The sequence below is a fragment of the Gymnoscopelus braueri genome (assembly GCF_963280865.1).
Source record: "Gymnoscopelus braueri genome assembly, chromosome: 10".
Classification (NCBI taxonomy): Eukaryota; Metazoa; Chordata; class Actinopteri; order Myctophiformes; family Myctophidae; genus Gymnoscopelus; species Gymnoscopelus braueri.
The window spans coordinates 4,863,943-4,889,410 of record NC_137611.1 but is presented as its reverse complement, the minus strand read 5'-3'; the positions used below and the strand labels follow the sequence as shown (position 1 = coordinate 4,889,410).

Below are 25,468 nucleotides of genomic sequence, written 5' to 3'. Positions count from 1 at the left end.
GTCAGACAAACAGTGAGGATTTAGGCCTGTGCTGTTTCAGCTGCTGTGCTGATATAACGATGTTTAGGATGGAGGCTTGAAGGCACAAATCCACTTGATCTTTTCTTTTTTTTTTCTCCCCGTAGTGCGAGGCGCCGCTGGGCTGGGTGGGTGTGTGTGTGTGTGTGTGTGTGTGTGTGTGTGTGTGTGTGTGTGTGTGCGACGGAGCCACCCGCCGCATACACCGAGGCTCAGAGGCAGTGTTGCCAGAGGTTTTTTTTTTTTGCGAGTGAAATAAGCAACCAGGGTCTATGAAAACAAGCCCCAAAAGAAGCGACTATTCCAGGCCACACGAGCACTTTAAACCTATATGCGTCGGCTGTTTGAAAATAGCCGATCTACAAGCTCTCAACGCATCGCATTCAAACAGATTAGAAACATTTTAACAACACAAATCTGGCATGGGGGGGTCACTGGCACAACATATTTTTAGATATGGGGGGGCGGGCCCGTGGACAAAAACAATAATTTGGGGGGGTCCTCGACATGAAAATGTTTGAGAACCACTGGTTTAAACAGCATTGGGGAAAAAAAGCCCAAATAAGCAACTATGTTTTACAAACAAGCCCAAAAAACCTGCAACCCCAACCAATAATTTACATGCAACTTAGATAGAAAACAAGCCCAAAGTGGCTTATAAGAAGCAGACGTGGCAACACTGCTCAGAGGGGGATGAAAGACAGAACACAGAGAGTAGGTGGGTTGTTGAACATGTACCTTCTAGAAGCTGTATGGCCTGTTTCCTCAGGGTTAGGGTTAGATAGGGTTAAAGACAGAACACAGAGAGTAGGTGGGTTGTTGAACATGTACCTTCTAGAAGCTGTATGGCCTGTTTCCTCAGGGTTAGGGTTAGACAGGGTTAGATAGGGTTAAAGACAGAACACAGAGAGTAGGTGGGTTGTTGAACGCGTACCTTCTAGAAGCTGTATGGCCTGTTTCCTCAGGGTCTGGACCAGAACGTCGTCCAACTCCAACTCCTGTAACTTAGCAACGATCTGCTCCTCGTTACGGCACACCTACGAACACCAGGACGGTAGAGGGTTCAGTGTTAAAACACGAAGCAAACCTCCTGGACCCCAGGATATTAAGACTAGAGGCTCATTCATTCATGTGTCTCTATAATAAACCAAATTCAATCCAGGAACACATCTGTGTCATTTTAAGATGTCTTTGGCTATTCAAAAATAGCCGATCTACAAGCTCGTGCCGAGTGCCGCCTCACAAGCTTGTAGATCTGCATTTTTTTGGGGAAAAATCGTGGAAAATGTGAGGATTTTTTTGAATATATATATTGTTATTTTTAAAAGCAAACATTTGTAACTCAAATCTTTGCCTCTGGGTGGGTCCCTGGAACAAATTATTTTCAGATGGGGGTCCGCAGCCAAATACATATCATTTTGGGGGTCCTTGACATGAAAAAAAACACTGATATCATAGCAACATAAGTTATGATTTAGAAGACATTTGTAGAATCCCCAGAGTTAAACATGTTAGCTTTAAAAAAAAAACATACATTCAAAGATTTGCCCAAATTTTCCCACGATTAGAAATAAATAAATAGCAGATCTACAAGCTCGTAGCGCGGCACTCTACTGCATACTACAGCGTCACACAAAAAGCATCAAATCCTGAAAAGTCATAGATTTGGATATATGAGGTTTTTCCACCCAACAGATAGGATGTGTTATTGCCCCGTACTATACATAGAAACACATATATAGAAGAACCAGTGGTGGAAAGTAACTAAGTACATTTACTTAAGTACTGTACTTAAGTACAATGTTGAGGTATTTGTACTTTACTTGAGTATTTCCAATTTCCAATACTTTTACTTCTACTCCACTACATCTCAGAGGCAAATATTGTACTTTTACTCCACTACAATTATTTGAAAACTTTAGTTACTAGTTACTTTTCATATATAAATTATGATATTATGAAACATACATGAACCACTTTAGCCCTATTTTATACCTAGGCTATTTGAAAATAGCAGATCTACAAGCTCACAACGCGTCGCATTGTCAGCTTGTAGATCTGCTATTTTCAAATATTTAGTACTTTTACTTTTGGTACTTTAAGTACATTTTGATGCCAATACTTTTGTACTTTTACTCAAGTAATTTTTTAATTCTGGACTTTTACTTGTAACAGAGTATTTTTATATTGCAGTATTGGTACTTTTACTTAAGTAAAGAATTTGAGTACTTTTTCCACCACTGAGAAGAACACACATTTCTATTCCATCAAACACAGAGTAGGAAATAGTCAATCCATGGGGGCCTCCCCCTCCTCCTCCTCCTTCTCCTCCTTCTCCTCCATTACACGTTTGTTCCATACGGCGATGCGTTGGTTATGGTATCCATAGCAACAAGCACGGCCGGGTCCCCCAGTATAGTGGGTGGTTGTGGGCACAGAAGTAGGGCTTATGACCCGTCATCTACACTCTGATATCCAAACCTCTTATCTACACATTTTAACTTTTTGGTGTTTTTTTCCGTAAATTAACGTCCTACTTGATCACACTAGAGCAGGGGTCTTCAACGTTTTCAGCCCAAGGACCCCCTAGCTGAGAGGCGAACAGCTTTTTTGCATGTAGTTTAAGCGCAAGGGGGCGGGGCCGCGGGTGGTGGGTGGGGAGAAAGCCTGGCGACGCGAGCTATGTTAGTGCACTGAGTGGCAGTTGGGCCAAACGCAGTCCCCACAACATCATTTACGATTTTTCAAACAACCGCAGACTACTTTTTTCCGCCGATAAAGTATAGTTTTGGACCATGACGGAGGCGCGCCGACTCAGCAGACCTTGAGGCCGAGGAGTCGCGCCCGAGCGCCTCCAGGCGCGAGTGCCCGCGACGACCGGCCGATGGTCTGCTAGTCGACTAAAAGCGCCGTCCGAGTTATGTACCGATAGGCACAGAATCGTAAATGATGTTGTGGGGACTGCGTTTGCCCCAACTGCCACTCAGTGCACTAACATAGCTCGCGTCGCCAGGCTCTCTCCCCACCCGCCACCCCGCCCCCTTGCGCTTAAACTACATGCAAAAAGTCTGTTCGCAGCTGAGAGAGAGATGAAGCAGGGACCACCCTCCTCTATATCGTATAAAATTGTGTTTCAGATTAAACTTTTTTTGTTCACTTGGTCTGCTCTTTTTTCCCCCTCTACGCCTCTTTGCCAAAAATAGCCGATCTACAAGCTCACAACGCCTCGCAGCGCGAGGCGTTGTGAGCTTGTAGATCTGCTATTTTTGGCTCAAGTTCTCCTCAGAAAAGGGATGCTAGGGTTCAAGTGGTTCAAGGTAAAAAAAAAAAAAAAACGTAACACAAAGATTTGGCGGACCCCCTGTAGTAACTCTGAGGACCCCCTAGGGGTCCCGGACCCCCTGTTGAAGACCCCCTGCACTAGCGCTTCACACAAAAGCATCAAGAGTAGCAGATCCACCAAGCGACGCGTTTCGAGCTTGTAGATCTGCTAAACTTTTGCGGTTTTTGAATTTGCATTATTTTGTACCCTCTCTGAGTTAAATTTTAAAATAAAGGAATGGTCACCTTATCCTGAGCGTAGAGGCCCTCGGGCATCATCCTCTGCTGACCCATGCCCATCAGCGCCACCTCCAGCGCCAGAGCCAGGTAGGACTCCCCTCCGTCCGTACTCCCCCACACCGGGACGTGGTGGTAGGACGGGGGCCGCGGGTCTCCTTCTGACAAAAGAGGACAAAGAGGGTTAAATTTAGGAAAATAATACAACAATCCCAATTCCAGCCGCTAGAGGAGAAATTATACAACAAAATCTACAAATGGTCTCCTAAGTGGGCGGCGCCGTTTAACACATTAACTGCCAAAGACGTTTATAAACGTCTTTGGGAATTCAGCTATTGCCTGCCAAAGACGTTTAAAAACGTCCTGAAAAAAAAAAAAAAATTAGAAAAAAAGAAAAAAAAATCTAAAAAGATTTTCTAATTATTTATAATTGACACTCTTTCGATATTCCAAACGAATAAGGGAGATAACAATTTCCAAAGATTTGCTGCTCCATCCACTTCAATGTTAAAATTCAAACGGACAAACAATTCACATTGTTTTTTGGTTTGAAACTACTGGTTTTGAGCTATTTTCAAACATCAAACAACACATGACAACAAGGTCATAATGACCTCGTTGACATTTGTGAAACCACACCTGAATCTCATCTGTGATTAGAAACCATCTGGGGATCAATCATACTGGAGAAAAATATTCTGTGGCTATGCGAAAAGGTACCAAAATCGTTCTGAAAAAACTCTGGCAGTCAATGTGTTAACGGGCAGATCTCGCGAACAGCTGATGTTTACTGGTGCTAAGATCCCACGAGAGTGTGTCGCTGGGAGAGAGAGAGAAAGGTCGATAACAAAGTTGATCGTCTCCTGATTTGTCTCTTTGGGGACGATTGGGTCTAATATTTAGTTCAGTGAGTGACCATGGGGGCGGGGCTAAAGAATGGTTCAGAGGCTGCGTTCACGTTCACTCTTCCATTGGAATGAATAGACTCCAACCTGCTTCCCGTCTCCTAAAAAAAAGGCGGGAAACCTACTTCACGCAGATACAGGAAGTGTAAACCGGAGATGTCACGATGTCTTTTTTTTTTTTTTGGTCTTGGCAGAGGAGTGAGGGAGGGAGGGAAGGAAGGAACAAACAAACAAAAGAAGAAAATAAAAAGAAAGGAATACAAATAAAAAAGAGGTTGGGGAAACAAAGCAGGGGACAAAGACAGAAAGGGGGATGAAGAGGATTAGTCGGGATGCGTCTGGTTCTCCGTGAGGAAGATTAATTTCCGCTTCAATCATTTATTTGGTTTGAGCTACGTCAGGCCCGCAGGTGAACGGTGCCAACGCTGCAGAACGACAGGAGATCAACCAAACGCCTTGAAACACAATAGCTTGTTGTAATGCTTTTCTTTTCTACAATATCAGTTGTATTTGATTTTATTCTCCCAATTTTAGTTGTTATGCCAATTCCCAATTTTCCCCACACAGGTAATCGCTGTCACTGCTCACCCATGTCTCTCACATGGTGAAAGAAGAGCTTGTGTCTCCTCCAATTAATACACACTTTTCAGCTAACAGGGAGGACTTTCATCGGGGGATGGTGTAGCGTGTGTGGAAAGAAAGCGATATCCTTCATGCTGAGTCGCTAGTGCCCTCCCTTCTGCATCATACCAGCGAACACGGGTATTTGTGTACGCTGATTATTTGAAGCCCTAGTCCCTTTCTCTCTCTCTCTTGCCTTTGTCAACAGCTGTGTCCAGCTGTTGACATCATTCAGCGAGGTATCCAGTCTCTCTCTCTCCCTCCCTCACACACACACACACACACACACACACACACACACACACACACACACACACACACACACACACACACACACACACACACACACACACACACACACACACACACACACACACACACACACACACACACTAACATCTGTTGACATGGCATGGACAGAGACCCCAGCATTTGACTCAAATCCCACAGAAGGGAATGATCCCTCCAATCCTGTTTACTGGGCTCTCTCTCTGTGTGTGTGTGTGTGTGTGTGTGTGTGTGTGTGTGTGTGTGTGTGTGTGTGTGTGTGTGTGTGTGTGTGTGTGTGTGTGTGTGTGCGTGTGCGTGTGTGTGTGTGTCCAGAGAATAGAGTAAAGCTAAGTACTCTGTTCTTTCCAAGTATTTCCCATAGTCCAAGTATTTCCCATCCCAGCTTAAGCCCCGCCCTCCGTGACAGATGTTCCCAGCTGCTTCACAGGGGGGTCCCAGTAAAATCCTCCCTGTCCATTTATCCATTTGTAAGAGTAAACAAATGGAACCAAATGGACCCGTGATGATTTGGTTCCATTCGTATACTCACAGAGTTAAATGAACACCAACGATTTCACTGTGTGGCATCCATTCCATACACTATTCCCCAAACAACACAGGAGGACAATCGTTTTTTGCTCTCTCTCTATCTCCCTCTCTCTCTCTATAGCGCACACGGACAACACCGTATACACAACCCAATGAGTGTGCCAGTGGTCAGCATTGTTTGGGGCTCACAATGGTTCCCTGTAGCCTGCAAACAATAGGCAGACCCCAACCCCTTAGTCTGCTGTGTTCTGATGCAAAAAGGCCCTGGGCTGGCTTTCCAATGGAAAATGGTGATGGATTGTATATATGTAACACACACACAGTCACACACACACACAGTCACACACACACACACACACACACACACACACACACACACACACACACACACACACACACACACACACACACACACACACACACACACACACACACACACACACACACACACACACACACACACACACACACACACACACAAGGGTGTGTGTGTCATCCGTTATACTCTCTCTCCTTTTTTCTCATTCTCTCCCTCCCTCCCCAGTGTGGTGTAAATGACCAGGCCCCCATCCATTCATGCTGTGGTAGTTTATGGCTGTCTGCAGCACAATGGCACTGAGGTTCCTGGATTTAATAACATGGAGCCTGTTGTCTGTTGAGTCACTCTGTGGGTCTGGTCGGGCCATCTGATGTCCCCGGTCACCTCTGGTCATCAGGACATAATGCTACGACTAGCCATTAGCTGGTAGGAACGCTACACTTAGGCCTGTGAACCGAGACTCTATAGCTAACAAAAGCTCTCTGGTGGGGTTGTGCAACGAGGGGATTGGCTGTTAGACTAACAGTGTGTGCGTTCAAACATTTATGTCAATGCAACGCAATAAGCGTAATAAGCAAAGTATATTTAACCCATTCAATCCGGGAAAGCATCTCTGTCATTTTAGATTAGGAAGGAACCAAATGGACCCTTAGCGGTTTGTAACTCTATTTTAGATTTTTGCTATATACATGTGTGCAAATCTTTGAACCCATTAATACCTGGAACGCATCTGTGTCACTTTAGATGTCTTTGGCTATTCAAAAATAGCAGATATACAAGCTCATAGCGCGGCACCGAGTGCCGCGCTATGAACTTGTAGATCTGCTATTTTTGAAAAATCGTGAAAAAAAAAAAGTTTAGATTTTTTTCCAAAAACTGTTAGGATTTAGATTTTTTTTAAAGAATCGCCTCAGGTCTTAAAGGGTTAAAATGAACCAATACCAAAGAAAAAAAAAATGGTGTGGCTGTCTGTCATTGGCTGTAGTTTTCCTAGTGAGCGCTCACGTGTGAACAACCACCACAACCACTCAAACGGACCACAAACTATCATATTGATTACCGTCAAATTCTGCATTCTGCCCACATGGATGTGGCATCGGCAGGTGATGGTCATTCCCCTGCAGTCGCACATGTGAGACCTTTGCCCTAAGATTATAAAATGAATGAATAATGTCTAACCTCCAGTGTCCATACTGCTGTCGTCGTCGATGCGACAGGTCTCTGTGAGCGTGGCGAACAGACAGCCGATGGGGTCCAGAGGGTGACCCACCCAGCCCTCCAGGTTGGTGGTGGACGTCACTCCTCTCTGGAGCAACTCTGTGGAGAAAACACACACATAAGCTTACTTTGAAGCACTAAAATGCAGTGGTGGAAAGTAACTAAGTACATTTACTTAAGTACTGTACTTAAAGGGATACTTCACTCTCGGGCCGGGGACACATTTAAAAAAAATATTAAAAATAAATGAAAAAAGTTATGGAAAATTCATGGCCCCCTCACACATTAGTAGGACACTCTAATGCGTGAGGGGGCCATGAATTTTCCATAACTTTTTTCATTTATTTTTAATATTTTTTTTAAATGTGTCCCCGGCCCTAAAGTGAAGTATCCCTTTAAGTACAATTTTGAGAGTATTTCCAATTTCCAATACTTTTACTTCTACTCCATTACATCTCAGAGGCAAATATTGTACTTTTACTCCATTACATCTCAGAGGCAAATATTGTACTTTTACTCCACTACAATTATTTGAAAACTTTAGTTACTAGTTACTTTGCAGATATAAATTATTACACTATAAAACATACATTAACCACTTTAGCCCTATTTCATACCTAGGCTATTACTTTTGGTACTTTAAGTACATTTTGATACCAATACTTTTGTACTTTTATTCAAGTAAATTTTGAATTCTGGACTTTTACTTGTAACAGAGTATTTTTATATTGCAGTATTGGTACTTTTACTTAAGTAGAGAATTTGAATACTTTTTCCACCACTGCTAAAATGTTAACTCGAAGACAGATCAAAGCAGACTGTAGTCTGGAAAGTTGCATGTGTGTCTCACACGAAACACTGATGCAAACACAGTCACAGAGAGAGAGAGAGAGAGAGAGAGAGGATAAGGTTTGTGGAAAGGTTTGTGTGTGTGTGTGTGTGTGTTAGTGCGTTACCTTTCTTCTGGTGTTTGTAAATGTCCATCTGCCGCTGCTGTTGCAGACGCAGTGTGTTGATGATGGCCACGGCCAGTCGCAGGGCTTCCCTGGGGTAACCATGGGAACGCAGGGCATCGACCCGGGCGCACGCCGTCGGGACGTGATCTGTTACGCAGCGAGGGAGACAGACAGACAGGGAGACAGACAGACAGGGAGACAGACAGACAAACAGACAGACAGACAGACAGACAGACAGGGACAGGGTTAGGACTGCAATACAAGACAACAATGCATGTGTTCACGGCACGCACAGAGGAACACATTCCCTCACACACTCACACCCTTACAATCTTGAGCTTTTGTCAGACCCCCCCCCCCACGCGCACACACACACACACACACACACACGCGCGTGCACGTATACACACAGTCACACATGGCGTGCTAGTCTCAGCAGAAAGCCAGTGTGTGTCTGATAGCTGGCTTAAGTTGCAGAATCTGACAGATCTTAGCTGGAAGCTGCTTACTGCAGATACTGGCCTCAATATCAGCAGAATTACAGTCTGTCTCTCTCTCTGTGTGCGTGTGTGTGTGTGTGTGTGCATGTGCGTGTGTGTGTGTGTGTGTGTGTGTGTGTGTGTGTGTGTGTGTGTGTGTGTGTGTGTGTGTGTGTGTGTGTGTGTGTGTGTGTGTGTGTGTGTGTGTGTGTGTGTGTGTGTGTATGTGTGCGTGTGTGTGTGTGTGTGTGTGTCTGAGTGTGACTTTCAATGGAATTAGGTGTGTGCGACTACTAGTGCAGCTTGTTCTGCAAAACAGTTACTCTATCCAACTCCACTTCATGTCTGTCATAGAGGATTTGTGTATAGGACGTGTGTGTGTGTGTGTGTGTGTGTGTGTGTGTGTGTGTGTGTGTGTGTGTGTGTGTGTGTGTGTGCACGTGAACTAAGCCTTGAATATACTTTTTGACCACTCTCAACCTGGTGTCCCTATTTTGCCTATTGTGGGCCCTATGTTTTGTTATCGGCGGAAATATTCTTGCTATTTTAGAAATAGCACAAGTGGTTCAATTAAAACCGGGACAGCATGTGTTTGTATATATAGCAACATACGTTGTTCTGAAAACTCTTGGGATTTAGGACAGTGGTTTAGATCAGTGGTTCTGAATAATAGCAGATCTACAAGCTCGCAGCGCGTCACTTCATATCGTGCTGCGAGCTTGTAAATCTGCTATTATTTAACAAATTTGAAAAATCTTGAGTGTTATCCACAAGTTTCCTACGGCGTTGTGGGCATCACTTCCTGTCGATTTGATCCAATGAAATCCAATGAAGTCCAATGATATCCAATGAAATGGACAGGAAGTGATGCCCACAACGCCCTAGGAAACTTGTGGATAGAATAATTTAGATTATTTTTTTCTTCTGGGGGTCCCTGGCACAAAACATTTTCAGATGGGGGGTCCGCAGCCAAATATATATATATCAATGTGGAGGTCCTTGGCACGATTTTTTTATTTTAGAAGGCATTTGTAGAATTGGGTCTTAATGGGTTAAATGAATAAAAGCAGTTCAAATGTTGGTGTGTGTGTGTGTGTGTGTGTGTGCGTGTGTCTACGTGTGCGTGTGTGCATTTTGCTCTTACCCAGCCACAGCGGCAGCCCCTGGGGGTTGAACAGCAGGCTCTCCCCCTCCCTCTGGTAGGAGGGGGACACGTAGAAGTCACTGCTGATGATCCTCTGCAGGTGGCTGTCCTGCCAGTGCAGGTCACACGCCTCCATGGCCCGCGTGAACACTGTGCGCCTGGGCCGCGAGAGGGAGTCTGGACAGGGAGAGGGAGGGAGGGGGGACAGAACGTGTAAGAGCACTGTGAATACATCACTCATCACAGGTAGGAACTGTACGAAAAACGTGTATGTAAGCTTGGTTGTAATTCTCGAAAAACATTTCACCATTCAACTTCTATCTCCATATCGTCTCTGTCGGGTGTAGGGCTGTCAAACGAATATTCGATATTGGGAAAATATGTATATTCGAATATGAAAATTAATATTCAAATTTAAAAAAATATATTTGTATTTATATTTTTTTAATGTTTATTTGACAGGGACAATACAAAAAACAATGTATGAAGTTATAAAAACAAACAAAAGATGTTTTATTGGATCTGAGCACTCGATAAATAGTTTTTTGTACCGTTTCTGTCAAAAAAATAATACATTTTTTTTTGGGGGGGAAAAGAAATAATATATATTTTTTATTATAATAATAATAAGATTAGAATATATTTGAATATCTGCACATTTTTAAGACCAATATTCGAATATCATTTCTGAGGAAAGTTGACAGCCCTAGTCGGGTGGAAAACGTACTTTTCAGGATTCAAAGTCAAAAGCGTCAAAAGTAGCAGATCTACAAGCTCGAAACGCTTTGCGTTTCGAGCTTGTAGATCTGCTACTTTTGACGCTTTTGTGTGACACTGTAGTATGGATCAAGAAGGGTATTCATTTACGGAAAAACACAAAAAGTTTAAATATTGAGAAATGAGTTTTTTTTTCTGGTGGATAGCGAGGATATATCAGTCCTCACTAATGCTCACTATTCTGGCACTAATGATATTTTTCCTTTGGTGGTCAGTTCACATTCACAACACTTCGGTTCAGTCGGGCGATGATGGCCTTTAGCCTAGCAAGTAGTTGTTTTTTTTAGTACATTGACAAAACATTTGAGTATCTTTAGGTAGAAATACATAATGCTGTCCATTTTATTTCCACATTCAAACTTTCCCTCTGTACTGCAGACTAATGCTCATTATTAGGACGGTATAATGATTACCGTCTCCTTGTCTCAGAGGGCGGGGCCGTGGAAAGCTAGCAACAAACGCTACCTGCTGATGATGACATCATCATCGCCGGGGATTTCAAGCTAATGGAAACTGCAGACTTTTCTCTTCCTGGAACATCTTAACAGCAGAGCCGCCGAAATGTTAGAAATCTCTGCTGATAATGTCATCAGCAGATACATTTTCCATACTACTAGCCCCCCCCCCCTCATGTTTTGGCTCTTCACTAAATATCTTCGCAGAAAACTGCAGATCTACAAGCTCACTGAGATGCGCTGTGAGCTTGTAGATCCGCCGTGTTTTTTTTTGCCCAATGTTAGCCCCAGAAGAGGGACGATAAGGTTAAGTAAACGGCATCTTCTGCACCCCCCCCTGTTTGTGAGTGAATCTTTCCTCTCACTAATCATACGCATTTATTTGTGTGTGTGTGGGTGTGTGTGTGTGTGTGTGTGTGTGTGTGTGTGTGTGTGTGTGTGTGTGTGTGTGTGTGTGTGTGTGTGTGTGTGTGTGTGTGTGTGTGTGTGTGTTAGCACTACTAGGAGAGATCAGCATTTATTTATTTATAAAGTTTTAATTGGGAGTTTACCCTGTTATTTAAATTCTCTTCGGCAGGGGAAAACGAGTGCCTAGCGTACGCGCTCTGAGGACTGTTTGATGCTTGAGATTCCGCCGTGTCTCCACTGAGTTTGGACAGTCTCTGCTTTGGTGTTTTTTTTTGCCCCGCATACCTGGAACACCTTAAAGGGTTTCCTTTTAAGTACAGCTCTCTCTTGTTCCCCTGGAGGTCACCTTCAGTGGGATATATATCAACTTTGGTCGATCTAAATTGCACCCCAGTTTTAATTGATGTTGATATAAATCATGTGATGTGATTTTCTTTTATTTATTTAAAATTTCTCATTATATTGTTTGTGCTTTTCTCAGACTTGTAATCTGGGCACCACTGGAAGAGAGGGTCTCAGCCCTCAGTGTGTTTTCAGAGAATTAAATAAAGGTTGAAATGAAATGATATAGGATGACCAGGCGTCCCGGTTTGGCCCGTTTTCCTGACAAATACCTCTAAAACATTCACTCCAAAATTGTCCCGGTTTTTGCCATAATTATCATAACAATAGTTGTTTTCAGTGGTTGCATAGACGTCTATCATCGTTCTGTTCATGTAAACATGCTCACCTAACCCACTCAGAAAACATGAGCTAATGCATTGCATGTCTGAATTCAACACTGAGTCGTTGCCTGTGAGCAACACCTATGGCGCGTACACATGTGCACGTGTATATGGACGTGCATGAATGGGTTTCGCACGTGCACGACAAACGGGCGTATCGATTTAACCCATTAAGACCTGGAACTGTGTCATTTTTAGATTTGAGCTAAAAAGCATTATTTTACACTTTGGGCTATTCAAAAATAGCAGATCTACAAGCTCATAGCGCGGCACCGAGTGCCGCGCTACGAGCTTGTAGATCTGCTATTTTTGAAAAATCGTGAAAATGTGTGCAAATCTTTGAATATACTGTATATATTTTTAAAGCGAACATTTTTAACTAAAATCTTTGCTTCTGGCGGGTCCCTGGAACAAAATATTTTGATGGGGGTCCGCGGCCAAATACATATCATTTTGGGGGTCCTTGACATGAAAAATATTGAGCACCACTGATATAGAAACGTATGTTTTTCAGAATACTGTTGAGATTTAGGAGACATGTAGAATCGGCTTCAGGTCTCAATGGGTTAAGGGTCCCAGTTTGAGGGGCTGAATATATGGACCCTAAAATGAAAGTGTGTGTGTGTGTCAGTGTTGATTTTGACAACACATTTTGATTTAGTTTTAGTCACAGTCTTTTGAATAAAAGTCGATTTAGTTTTAGTCATATGAAATGTTTTAGTTTTTGTCTAGTTTTAGCCGACTAAATATCATAAGATTATAGTGGACTAAATCTACAGTTGATTTAGTCGACTAAAATATTTTGGCGGTGCCTTGATGGCGTCATAATGGCTGATTTTACACTTGGTTTCATGCTGAAAATAGACGATCTACAAGCTCACAACGCGCCGCATCGCGTTGTGAGCATAAAATGAACATAAAATGACTTGTCTTTTAGTTCTACTGGATCTCTTCTCCACTAGATCCCTCACTGACATTTTAGTCTAGTTTTTATTTGTTGATGAAATTGTCAATACATTTAGTCTCAGTCATCATAGCTTAGTTTATATTAATGTTTTTAGCATTGGTAATGTGTGCGTCTGTACTCTTGTACTGACCTTGTCCCAGGTTGCTTTGCGGCAGTGCATTGGTAATGTTCGGCAGCTCGCTGCCGTAGTTCCCGTCCTCCAGTGGACACACGTCCATGTCTCCCCACTTCTTCAGCTGCTTCAGCCAGCCGCTCTTCTCCTCGCTCTTACAGTGGGGGTTGAGCACCACGCACACCCACAATGCACCTGGGGAGAGAGTTAAGGAGTCAAGAGGTCAGGATATACACAGGAGCTTTTTGCAGTATAGTTTACATTACAGTTTTGTGGACATACCGACTGCTCTCTGAATCTGACGGGGCTCGTTATGACCAACCAAGACCTACGGTACGTATCGTCATATCTACAAGCTCATAGCGCGGCACTCGGTGCCGCACTATGAGCTTGTATATCTGCTATTTTTGAATAGCCAAAGCTAAATGGTTGAAATGATTGTGACACTGTGTTAACTAATTTAGCTGGGGATCCCCTGGTACCCCCCCAAGGACCCCGGACCACCAGTTGAGAACCACTGTTCTAGGCGAAAGTTTTCACGTGCGAGCGTGTATATCAGCTATAGATTGTAGGCAATTTTCTCTACTTTTGTGTGACACTGTCGTGCAAACCCAGTAGCATTAAGTTATGAAAAAAAGTTGAAATATGGATAACAAATATGGATTGAAATCATTTCTGCACGATAGTGACAATATTACGCATTTTAAGAACAGTCGATATAGTTATTTTAAGATCTTGCCTGCACCATATAGTTTGCCCCATAACGTGTGAACCGCTGGATGTTGACAAACACAGCGTAGAATTTTTACGGTACGTGGAGACAAATGGTCTTGATCTTATAAAAGCGTAATCATGAGCTACTGTTATCTAGATCACAGGCACGCGCTGCAGGTAATACGTCCAATAAATGACACTAATATCCTTTTATACCTTCAGAGGCAGGGCAATAATGCTATTTTTATGATGCCACTTACTTACATTTACCCTGCCCGTCCGTGCACTTATATCTGAGTCCAAAGTGAGATGCCCGCACCTCCACGAAAGATGAGTAGCCAATTAAACTCATGGGATCAGCTTCTCTTTGCATTTATGCCTCTGTCCGTCCATCTGTCTTTAGCTCTCTCCTCCAGTGGTGACAGTAACTAAGTACATTTACTCAAGTACTGTACTTAAGTACAATTTTGAGGTCTTTTTTTTACTTTACTGGAGTATTTCCAATTTTCAGTACTTTCACTTCTACTCCACTACAATTATTTGAAAACTTTAGTTACAAGTTACTTTGCAGATTTTGATTATTACAAGTAAGACGCAGGAACGCGGGAAGCGAACGCAGCCCTATTTTTTTTTTTATGTTGTGTATTTACGGACTTGTAATCCGTGTTATTTCACCGTGATGGGGAGAGCGTAGAGAGAAAGTCACGTGACTGCCTCCGCCTCGTATTGAAGTTAATGGGGGGGATATGGTTCTCCTATGCACAGAGTTTCGGAGTTCCTAGTCATCTATGCACGGAATTGCCGTTTGTCAATCCGTGGTATTTCACCGTGTTTGGGGGGCGATCGGGTTGGTTTCATAGTAGATCTGTCAGCAGCCAATGAGAGCGCGTGTCACATGGGGGCGCGGCTGCACACAGGCAGTGCACACAGAGGTTCACACAGAGGCACAGAGCCAGCACGGTTTCATAGTAAGCTGCACTTGGGCGGAGGCGCGTCCTTCCGCGTTCGCAATTACAAAACGTACATTTACAACTTCAGATTTCGTAGATCTTTCGTCAGATCTACGTCAGATCTACAAGCTCACAATGCGACGCATTGTGAGCTTGTAGATCTGCTATTTTCAAAAGATTTGTATACATCTGAAAACTTGAAATGGGACATTCTGCATAATGAAGTACTTTTACTTTTGGTACTTTAAGTTCATTTTGATGCCAATACTTTTGTGCTTTTACTCAAGTACATTATGAATTCCAGACTTTTACTTGTAACAGAGTATTTTCTACATTGCAGTATTGATACTTTTACTTAAGTAAAACATGTGAGTACTTTTTCCAACACTGGCTCTCCCTCCCTCTCCCTCCCCCCCCACCCTCTCAGGAAGCTACTCAGTGCCCATCGACCCTCTAAATGCTAAGATCGATCTGAAGAGAAGTTGAGCAGCCGTATTGATCCACAGGGCTTAACTGCGTATATACAGGGGAGAGAGAGGGGCGTCCAGGGCAGAAACTGGCTGCTGGGTGACTGGGGGCTCCATGACTAATTGCCAATCAACCTGACTAGGTAGGTGATGATGGGCGTTCCTGTCTGACCTGCTAATTGATTGAGCGCTTATTTCATCAGTCTAACTACTGTTGAGCACCTGACCAACTCTCTGGCCTGTGATTGGTTACTTAACCACATGGACCCTAAGTGGCCCAATTTCTGGGGCATGTCATAATAATAGGCGAACATTCGGGGGGGGGGGGAGGGGGGGAAATTGCAGATCTACAAGGTGTCAGTGGAAGAAGTATACAGTAGACCCCTGGTGAACCCCAGTAAACTGAAGTGTATGAAAAGGGTTCAAGTGTAAAATAAAATACAATTAACTTTTTCAGATAAATCTGAATCTCTTCACATACAGAACAAGGAATCTTTGGCCAAAAGCTTAACATTTTCTACTACAAAGTTTAATAGAGAAATCACAATGTGCCCTCAGCCTCATCTTCCAGTAAATATTAAATGTTCTAAAAGATAAACCAGTTCCACACAGGTAACCCACTTTGGCTTAATCCTCTATGAAACTGTTAAAAACTGTCCTGTTCAACCATGCTTTGCGGGTGTTGACTCTTTTTGCCATGTCATCACACCGTTCATATCTATACGACCAATGTGTTTACCATTAAATTGTTTGCTGGAGCACAAAATTGTTTACAAGGCCACAAAGTGGTTCACAAGAGCACAAGGTTCTTCACAGATCCATCCTCATTTAACTTTAAAGTGGACAACAAGAGGGGTCCGAGGAACACCCACCACAGTTGGGGGGGTTGTGATCCAGAACCGGAGGAACCGGAACCAACATTGAGGAACCGTAAACGGTTCCATCACATTTGGAACCGTTTTACGGAACCGTTTTTAATCACACTGTAAGCTCATCCCATAGCTGAGAGAAACTCTGCTCACCCAGCTCATCCCATAGCTGAGAGAACCCCTGCTTACCCAGCTCATCCCATAGCTGAGAGAACCCCTGCTCACCCAGCTCATCCCATAGCTGAGAGAAACCCTGCTTACCCAGCTCATCCCATAGCTGAGAGAACCCCTGCTTACCCAGCTCATCCCATAGCTGAGAGAACCCCTGCTCACCCAGCTCATCCCATAGCTGCCGGCACTTGTCCGTCATGCCCGTGCCCTGCTGTCTCCACAGTGATAGGCGGGGGTCGGCCATGAACTGCTCTGTGATCAGCGTCAACATTCTGGCGCCGTTGGAGTCCCTCATTCGCAGCATTTCCCGCACCTGAAGAGTCGGTGAATTGGAGACGTTAAGACATCGTAGTGCCGACAGCTTTCTGTGTCTTGACAATCGCCTATTAAATAACTTAACTTGATAAACATACAAATGTGCTTCAGCACTTCATAAATTCACTGTGGGCCTAGCAAGATTCAATAATGGGATTGAACCTACCAGACAAAAAGCCAGACAAAAAACAGCCACCACAGAAACAGAAAGGTTGTGTCTTATTTTAGTCTACAGTAAAATGATCAGAGTTCATTTAATTCAAACTCCCAGCATAAACTATTCACACCATTTAATTTGTAAATGTAGCCGATCTACAAGCTCACAACATGACGCAATGCAGTGCCTTGTGAGCTTGTAGATCTGTCATTCTCGCAATGTTTAGAAATGTTTTTAACGACGTGCCCAAAATCAAAAGGCCAGGTTGAGAGTGGTTTAATCAACAATGAGGATTTTGTATCATGTACTGGATATGTATTGAGAACAAACTGCAATAAGTAACTGAGCTGTAGATGTGGTCACCTTAGCGAACATGGAGTTGAGTTGCTTCCCAGAGCCGTAGTATCCCCCCTGAGACAGGAACTGCTTGACTTGTTCTCGGACTTGATCTTCATCCAGGTGCCAGCAGTTGTCATCGTCTATGCTGGCGCCCGCCGTAGGGTCTGGGGCACCTGGGAACACACACACACACACACACAGATGTGTTGTTGAGAAGAAGGATGGACACACACGCGCACACACACACACGGTATCCCACCCAAAGGTTATTTCCAGTTAATTCCCCATAAAGTCCAAGTTAATTCCCATGGAAAGTTTCCACCGAGGTTATTCCCTACAAATGTTTTCCAATTTCCATAAGAAACACATCACTTGAAAGCTTACATTCTGTACTTTCATAATCTGTGAAAAGAAAAATGACCATGTCATAACCAGTCACATATTTGCGACCCCCATCCTCACCACCTGGAGCCTTGAATTCATAGATATTTTTTAGTTTTTGTCACATTCCTAAGCCAATAATTTGATTTTAATAAATTTGTCCCCATTGATTCCGGTAGGAGACACAAATGCATTTGTGTCTCCTACCGGAATCAATGGGGACAAATGTATTATAATCAAATAATAAAGGAAGGAATGCGACAAAAACAAAAAAATATCCATGAATTCAAGGCTCCATGGGGTGAGTAATCAATAGAAAAAAAGTTATTTTGTGGGTGAACTACCCCTTTAAGTGATGTGTGCACGAACACACACACACACGCACACGCACACGCACACGCACACGCACACGCACACGCACACGCACACACACACACACACACACACAGGCTATTTATAGGAACGAAACGGAAAACATGAGCACAATTCAGAAAGCGTCAGATCAACATCCTCACGTCCACATCAAAGCAAAGTGTCAACACAGCCCAGGAGGAGTTGTGTATATTCAGTCACTCAGTCACCCAAATCCTTCCTGCTCTCTCCCAACGCACGGCCGGGCGCTGTAGCAAAACACTTCCAGGGGAAATAAACAGTCGGGGGGCCCCCGGAGAACTTGAGGTTATAACATACAGACAGCCTCGCCCTCCAAAAGCTTCTTCAAATCAAGACCCTTCAATCCCATGCCAGACTCACTTCCTCTTTGCTCCATCCTAAATTAACTCATGTCTTCCCCCCAAAAAGCCTGGCCTCAGCCATAACATGCAGCAGTAGTTCTCAAACTACAATGTTAATGATGAACAACTAATGTTTCGACCAGACAAAGGTCTTGAAGAATACGTTCAATCCTTGAAGAAGACACTTTGTCTCGTCGAAACGTTGGTTGTTTATCGTTAAAACACTTTTTGCATCGTGGCTACGAGCAGTGCGGCCTCTTTTTTCCATTTATAAATCTTGCATACAGGAAACCTGTATGCAAGGTTCCGTGAAGAAAAAAGAAAAAAATATCTATTACCCCCCAAAAAATCTTTCAATCTTTCTAACGGTAAGACAGACGGAAATGGCAGTGGATGTGTTGGTTGCAGCTCAAAGTGAACTTTACTCAGGTATCTAGTTTGTTGCCGTCCGACCTTCCTAGCCCGTGTTATTGAAGAAAAACGGGCGACAATGGCCAAAACTCAATAAAAAAATCGGCGACCGAGAATCGGTGAAAGTGGCAGTTTTTCGTGTTTTGGCCATTATCTCTGGAACGGAAGGTCCAATCTGCTCAGTTCAAAGCTTGTTGGATGCGGGTTTTGGGGCCGGGTCGAACCCCGGGCCGGCACAGTAGGGCCCAGTTAGGGCCAGGGCCTTAATTTTCAGGCCTGTTGAGAACTCTAAGAGAACTCCATTTGTATAAACTTCTCCTATTCGACGCTGTGTGTGTGTGTGTGTGTGTGTGTGTGTGTGTGTGTGTGTGTGTGTGTGTGTGTCTGTGTGTGTGTGTCGGGGTGTGTGTGTGTGTGTGTGTGTGTGTGTGTGTGTGTTTCTGCAGGTTAACATGGATGCGCTTGGACAGGGGCAAACACTCCTAATGATGGAGCAGGAAGTGACCTGTTCTGGGGGGGAAAGCCCCGCTGAAGTGTCAGCTGACCGTCTGGGAAGTGAAACAACAAAATAGCCACATTCCTCTAAATCACGACGTTGAACCCAATGACCTTCAACCCCTGTGACCCCCCCCTCTTGTCAAACACAGACAGGAAGTGCAATCTCTGGACTTCCTGGACCGGCGAGCTGGGCGAGCGTCAACATTTTTTGGGAGGATGAAGTGGGAGTGAGTGACATGTTGACCATGTCCGTTGCTGTCGGTGTAGAAACCTTGTATCTTTATGATGTTTTGTGTAAATTAACCCTTTAAGACCTGAGGCGATTCTTTAAAAAAATCAAAATCCTAACAGTTTTTGGAAAAAAAAACATTTTTTTTTCACGATTTTTCAAAAATAGCAGATCTACAAGCTCATAGCGCGGCACTCGGTGCCGCGCTATGAGCTTGTATATCTGCTATTTTTGAATAGCCAAAGACATCTAAAGTGACACAGATGCGTTCCAGGTATTAATGGGTTAATGCCCTACTTCATCACACAAGAGAATCACACAAAAGTAGTATCCGTAACATTACAGTACAAAGCTCACAAGCTCCGGCTAGATCTTCTATTTTCACTATTCTAACAGGTTTTTAACCCATTGAGACCTGAAGTCGATTCTACAGGTCTCCTAAATCTCAACAGTATTCTGAAAAAAACTAATGTTTCTATATCAGTGTGGTGCTCAATCTTTTTCATGTCAAGGACCCCCAAAATGGTATGTATTTTGCCGCAGACCCCCATCAAAATATGTTGTTCCAGGGACCCCCCCAGAAGGAAAGATTTGAGTTAAAAATGTTCGCTTAAAAAATATATATATTCAAAGATTTGCACACATTTTCAGGAATTTTCAAAAATAGCAGATCTACAAGCTCGTAGCGCGGCACTCGGTGCCGTGCTATGAGCTTGTAGATCTGCTATTTTTGAATAGCCCAAAGTGTAAAATAATGCTTTTTTGCTCAAATCTAAAAATGACACAGTTCCAGGTCTTAATGGGTTAAAATACCGTAATAAAATAAGGAACGGTATTTGGACATTCAAGATTTCCACCCGACAGCAGCGAAGGATATTTCTGTCTCCTCACCCCCCCTGCTTCATTCTCCGGTCTACAGATGCCCTCCACCAAACCCCGTGTCCACCACGAACATGTCAGCGTGTGGCTAACTAGCTACTTGGCTCTCTTGGTCTTACCGTGGACCTGGTTGATCTCGGAGTTTGAGGAGAGGATCTCGTCGGCCAGTTTCTGTGCGGTGGGCAGCACCTCGGTGTGGTGGGCCGTGATCAGGTACTGCACCAGCTTCTGGAGCTGGTCTCTGTTCATCTGGAACAACGTCTCTGAGATGGGCAACCTCAGCTTCACCTGTGTGTACACACACACACACACACACACACACACACACACACACACACACACACACACACACACACACACACACACACACACACACACACACACACACACACACACACACACACACACACACACACACACACACACACACACACACACACACACACACACACACACACACACACACAGAGAGAGAAAAGGAACAGGGAAGAGGTTTATTCTGTGGCCTTTGTGGTATTTTGACTCAGTCTTGCTGCAGTTTTGTCTGCCATGTTTCTCAACACAAAAAGCAGAGCTGATTATTATATTTCCCCATTTTACGCATGTCATTATAGGCGAAAATGTTCACATTTCTTTCAAACTTATTCAAAATGTTTTAAATTGTATTAAATATTTTGAATTTTAACACATTGATTTCCAAGATCAAGTTAACTTGATCTTTCAAATCCAACTTGATCTTTAAAAAAAAAAAAAAAAAAAATCGAATTTTTTATTTATTTTTATTTATGTTTTAAATTTGACCCAAAGACCAAGGAGATAAGATTTTTCGAAGATCTAGACTCCTATCCACTTCCTTGTTAACTTAAAACTTTAAAATTCTGTATCTCGGCTCCTGAGTACTTTTTTTTTTCTCAATTAAAAATCTCTGGCATAAAACTGCAAAAAATCTGAAATAATTCTGGCAGGCAATGTGTTAAGACGAGAGTGGGAGTTTTTTCCTACTGCGATGACCGGCCCCTTGGTCTTCTCTAACACCAATCATTTTGAAGGTGTGCTGCACAAGTCTTGCTTGTCTTCAAATTCCCCCCCAAAAACATCTTTAGACAAAGTATAAAATAGGGCTTTAGTGGTTCTAAATAGGAAAAAGGAGGAGGAGTTATTTTAGTAACGGACCTGCTCGGGCTTGCGTATGCGGTAGAGGGACAGCGCCACCACGTGGGCGCAGTAGAAGATGTCGCGGTTGCCACAGCCACAGGTGACGGAGGTGATCTTGCAGCGGTCGAAGCTGATGGCCACCTTGTGTGTCACCTCGGGGTCCGATGACGAGGCCGGCTCCGTGACAGTGCCGCTCAGATGGAACCCTGCAGAGAGAGGAGGAGGAGGAGGAGGAGGAGGGAGGGAAAGAGGAGAAGAGGGGTTTAATAACAATAATGTTTCAATGTCGTCATGGTGACTAAGTAGATACAATGATGAATCACTGGGTTCTCTTTCAAAATTGGCCTGAAAAAAAAAAAACCATCTCTCAGGAGGAGAACACAAGGGGAGGTGAATGTAAAATCCCATTGAAAGGAGGAGGTGTCATTGATTCACTGCAGCCATTTTTCCTTTTTCTCTTTTGTATATATATAGTGTTTCGTATTTGTTGATGACATGTATTATTGTGTTAATTGTTGATCAATTGAATACATAGGATAGGACCACAATGGAAAAGTCCCCAGGATTTTTTTGTGTTATCCTTTTAGCTATAAAGGGATATGATGGAATTGATGGTCATCAAATTTTTGGCTAAGGAATGCGACAAAAAAATAAATATATATATATATCCATGAATTCAATTTGGGTGAACTATCCTTTTAATGTCTGACTGTACCAGGTGCTGTTTTACATTTGTATTCAATCAATCAATCAATCAAATAAACAATGTTCAGCCGCATGTGAAACATTTGAAAGCAAAATGTGCTACAAAGGAAAGAGATCTTTTCCACTGTGTGTCGTAGCTCTGCTAAAACACTACATTTCTAAACAACAACTACATCATTTCATACTTTTACACGCTATCATTTGTAAACTTAATTTAATGAGCAATTTCCTTGTGTAGATAAATGTGGATATACCAAAGAAAGAGAGCAAGACAAAGGAGAACAAGAGCATCCATTGTAATACGAGTCTACACAAAGACAATGGTCCTAGGATTACACACACACACACACACACACACACACACACACACACACACACACACACACACACTAATGAGATGTCTCCAGTGGGGCTTGTGCCATCCGATAGCCCTGTGTCTACAATGCACACACCACTCCACCTCTCTGTGTTTCTCTTTTTGTGAAGACAGGGTTGCTATGGTATGATGTGATGATGCACTTATTCAAGGTGCTCCAGCATGTACTGTTGCACACACACACACACATAACGAGCACACACACACACACAGAGGCATTGTCCTCAGAGTGACAGTGGGCTTGGCATGAGAGCTTTGACCCTCTCTCTGCATAGATGACCTTTACTGTTTGGGATCACTCCAGGAGAAAAGATCAACCAGCATGCGCACATGTGCACACACGCGCACACCCACACCCACCCACACCCACCCACCCCCACACACACACACACACACACACACACACACAGGGAAAACATCTGCTGTCAGGTTTCCTATAATGATCAACAAAGTGAAACTGAGAAAGCTACAAGCTACACTATATACTCAAGTGACAAAAGGTGACAGGAGGCACCTGAAGCAGTCGACTCTACGGAAAATAGCTGATCTATGAACTCACAACACGGTGTGAGCTTGTAGATCAAATATTTTCCCTATTTTTGAATATTTGTCCACGGCCAAATACATATCATTTTGGGGCGTCCTTGACATGAAAAAAACATGAAGAAATGTGGGCACCGCTGATATAGAAAGCAATTTTTAGAAGAAATTTGTAGATTTGAATGGCTTAACGTAGTCAAAGAAATACTACTTTCTGAATGGAGAGTGGTCATTGTGTCATAATAACACTGGACAAGCACACCGTGGCCTTTTAGACAACCTGCCTATAGATGTAAGAGAAAAGTGCTGAGGGAGCGAGACAAAAAGATAAGGCCTGTTTTACTGTCAACTCAATGACAGACACACAGCAGCACAATATGGATTTCAGATCAGAAGCTGAATGAAAAGGTCCAAAGAACAGAGTCTGCTTTGTGTTTGGTTGCTCTCTCCACATAAAATAAGATACTCTACCTGCTGCAACACAAACAAACCACAAAACCAACCAACTTCGATGTCAATATCCTAATACTTTGGACCGCAACGATGCTACTAAAGAGAGAGTGAGGTACGGCTAAAAGGCTGATTTATACTTTGTGGAACAGGCAGTGTCGTGTGACCACAGACAGAACGGAAATAGGTTTTTGGTGTAACGAGACGGTCGTTAGCTGAAGTATAATTTATCTAACGATGGAAAGCAAAGTCACGGGAAAACAGAGGTGATAGTCTGGACAAAGAGGAGACAGAGGAGAGAGAGGGGAGGATGGAGAGACAGGGGAGAGAGAGGGGAGGATGGAGAGACAGAGGAGAGAGAGGGGAGGATGGAGAGAGAGAGGAGAGAGAGGGGAGGATGGAGAGACAGAGGAGAGAGAGGGGAGGATGGAGAGACAGAGGAGAGAGAGGGGAGGATGGAGAGACAGAGGAGAGAGAGGAGAGAGAGGGGAGGATGGAGAGACAGAGGAGAGAGAGGAGAGAGAGGGGAGGATGGAGAGACAGAGGAGAGAGAGAGGAGGATGGAGAGACAGAGGAGAGAGAGGGGAGGATGGAGAGACAGAGGAGAGAGAGGAGAGAGAGAGGAGGATGGGGGAGAACGATCGGAAATCTGAGAGGAGAGAATAGAGCGGAGAGAGAGAGAGAGAGAGAGAGAGAGAGAGAGAGAGAGAGAGAGAGAGAGAGAGGGGAGAGCATATCCGCTAGAAAGTCTGCCCTGCCGTCTCACTGTGACAGGTCAATTATTTATGAGCCAAGGTGTGTGTGTGTGTGTGTGTGTGTGTGTGTGTGTGTGTGTGTGTGTGTGTGTGTGTGTGTGTGTGTGTGTGTGTGTGTGTGTGTGTGTGTGTACATGGATTACTGTATCACACCAAGCCATGGCAACCCACCCGTCCACAGCTTTCACAGCTAAAAAAAAGAGGGAGGGAGAGATGGCAGACGGACAGAGAGACAGAAAGAAAGAGAGAGAAAGTGAAAGAGAGAAAGAAAAATAATGAACAAAAGACTAAGAAATTAAGAAATTTAAAAGGGGGGAGGAGGTACAAGCATGAAGTTGCACACAGCTCACACAAACGTGAAGAGACACCCATGTGAGCACACACACACACACACACACACACACACACACACACACACACACACACACACTTATGCGTGTGTTTCTTTAGGACAGGGTAGCAGGGCAGCCTAATAAGCAGGAGTTAAGCTCTCGTCTCTTTGGCCAAAATCCCACAAAAGGCTTTTCCACACCAGTTGTTTTAAGTAGTTACCACCTACGCTCATGCACACGCACAATTGCACATACATATGCACGCACGTGCACACACACACACACACACATACACACACAATCCATGGTCCCAATTAATATCCAGGACCCCTCCAGAGGCAGCCTAAGCCCATCTGATAAAGGCCACTTTATGTGTCTGACATTATGATGAAGAGAAGAAGGGGAAAAATAAAATCAGGGGAGAGAGAGAGAGAGAGAGAGAGAGAGGGGGGGAGTGTAAAAGTGCCAGGGGAGTAAAAAGTGAAGGGACTGAAAGAAGATTCAAACAGATAAAACTGATGAACAGATCAAGTCAATTAAAAATGTCAAAAAAAAAGTCT

The 25,468-nt window shown here is 43.6% G+C and overlaps 1 protein-coding gene across 2 annotated transcripts in view; it reads right to left on the bottom strand.

Moving 5' to 3' along the window:
- Window positions 1-25,468, bottom strand: part of zswim5 (zinc finger, SWIM-type containing 5) — a 91,485-nt gene that overhangs the window by 12,128 nt on the left and 53,889 nt on the right. Inside the window, exons 2-11 of one of the 2 annotated variants that reach the window (XM_080441083.1) lie at window positions 21,769-21,956; window positions 20,715-20,883; window positions 17,488-17,636; window positions 16,815-16,965; window positions 13,500-13,676; window positions 10,038-10,214; window positions 8,415-8,561; window positions 7,420-7,557; window positions 3,586-3,737; window positions 953-1,055 (exon numbers count right to left, since the gene is read on the bottom strand). In XM_080441083.1, coding sequence (XP_080297209.1) covers window positions 953-1,055; window positions 3,586-3,737; window positions 7,420-7,557; window positions 8,415-8,561; window positions 10,038-10,214; window positions 13,500-13,676; window positions 16,815-16,965; window positions 17,488-17,636; window positions 20,715-20,883; window positions 21,769-21,956 — 1,551 coding nt within the window. The remainder of the gene's footprint in view (window positions 1-952; window positions 1,056-3,585; window positions 3,738-7,419; window positions 7,558-8,414; window positions 8,562-10,037; window positions 10,215-13,499; window positions 13,677-16,814; window positions 16,966-17,487; window positions 17,637-20,714; window positions 20,884-21,768; window positions 21,957-25,468) is intronic. The other variant, XM_080441084.1, reaches the window with a different exon arrangement.